Source organism: Meleagris gallopavo, unplaced genomic scaffold, assembly GCF_000146605.3.
Source record: "Meleagris gallopavo isolate NT-WF06-2002-E0010 breed Aviagen turkey brand Nicholas breeding stock unplaced genomic scaffold, Turkey_5.1 ChrUn_random_7180001922725, whole genome shotgun sequence".
NCBI classification, from domain to species: domain Eukaryota; kingdom Metazoa; phylum Chordata; class Aves; order Galliformes; family Phasianidae; genus Meleagris; species Meleagris gallopavo.
In genome coordinates this window covers 1-1,080 of record NW_011185364.1, presented here as the reverse complement: position 1 = coordinate 1,080, position 1,080 = coordinate 1, and the positions used below count along the sequence as shown (strand labels likewise).

The 1,080-nt window shown below is 60.5% G+C and overlaps 1 protein-coding gene across 1 annotated transcript; it reads left to right on the top strand.

Moving 5' to 3' along the window:
* Positions 1-114: 114 nt before the first annotated feature.
* Positions 115-1,069, top strand: LOC104916577 (adenylate cyclase type 10-like; the record flags this gene model as incomplete). Its single annotated transcript, XM_010727606.2, has 2 exons — positions 115-623; positions 883-1,069. Coding segments are annotated over exons 1-2 (332 nt in total), but the record flags the coding sequence as incomplete, so codon positions are not given.
* Positions 1,070-1,080: the final 11 nt, after the last annotated feature.

Genomic DNA, 1,080 nt, shown 5'->3' with positions numbered 1-1,080 from the left:
ACTGATGAGCAAGAGACGTGCCCCCTGGCTTGTCCTGCTTCGCCCTGGCGGGAAGGAGGCAGCATCTCAGAGGTGGCAGGTTAGCCCACGGCAGCCAGGCACAGCCCCAAGTGCTGCCTGCCAGTCACCGTGCCGGAGCGAGCCCTCACCAGGGCACAGAGCTCATCAGTGCCAGAGGCAGGCTCCTCCGGGCAATGGGGCCAGGAACAAAGCCCGAGTCCGGTCCCTCGACCTCCAGTCACTGCCATTGTGGGTGGTGTGCAGGCAGCACCTGCTTACCTCCTTGCTAAGGAGAAGAGCCTGTGGCCTGGTGCAGGTTGCAGTCATCAGGCCTCGGGGGAAGGGCCCAGATGGTCTTGCGTGTGCCCTACCTACATCCCTTGCCACCGGGGCATGTTGCACCCCAAGCTCTCTAAGTCCCCAAGACCCATGCTGGTGCGTGTGGTCCCAGTGCCGAGGAGGGGAGAGGTGGGAAGGGATGGAACAGGGCGAGCGGGACTGCAGCAGGGCTGCTGCTGAATGCACGTCACTCTCTCTGTGTGCCAGGCAAGTTTCTGTCGGGGTCAGCAGCGGGACGGCGTTCTGCGGCCTCACTGGTCATCCCGAGAGGTTTGAACACACAGGTAGGGCTCCTTTGTCTTAGGAATGTGAGGCTGGCATGGGTCTGCTTCAGCCCGTCGGTCTGGACAAGGCGGATGGGCTGAGGCAAGGGCACACTGCAGCACGTTGGGGCCTTGGGGCAGGAGGATGGGCTCAGAGACACGTGGTTCCCTTTGGGTCCTCTTAGCCTGCAGTTGGGATGGCTTGTGCCCGGGAGGGGAGGTTGCCCTTGGCCTTGAAGGTTTCCCAACTGCGCTGACGTATGCTCTTTCTCTGTGGCAGTCCTTGGCTTTAAGGTGAATTTGGCTGCTCGCATGATGATGGCCTACCCAGGGATGGTGTCCTGTGATGCAGAGACGTATGCAGCCTCTCGCCTGCCCAGCTACTGCTTCAAAGAGTTGCCACGGAGAGACATGAAAGGTGTTAACAATCCCGTCACCATCTATCAATACATGGGGATCACCAAGCAGTAAGTGTTCT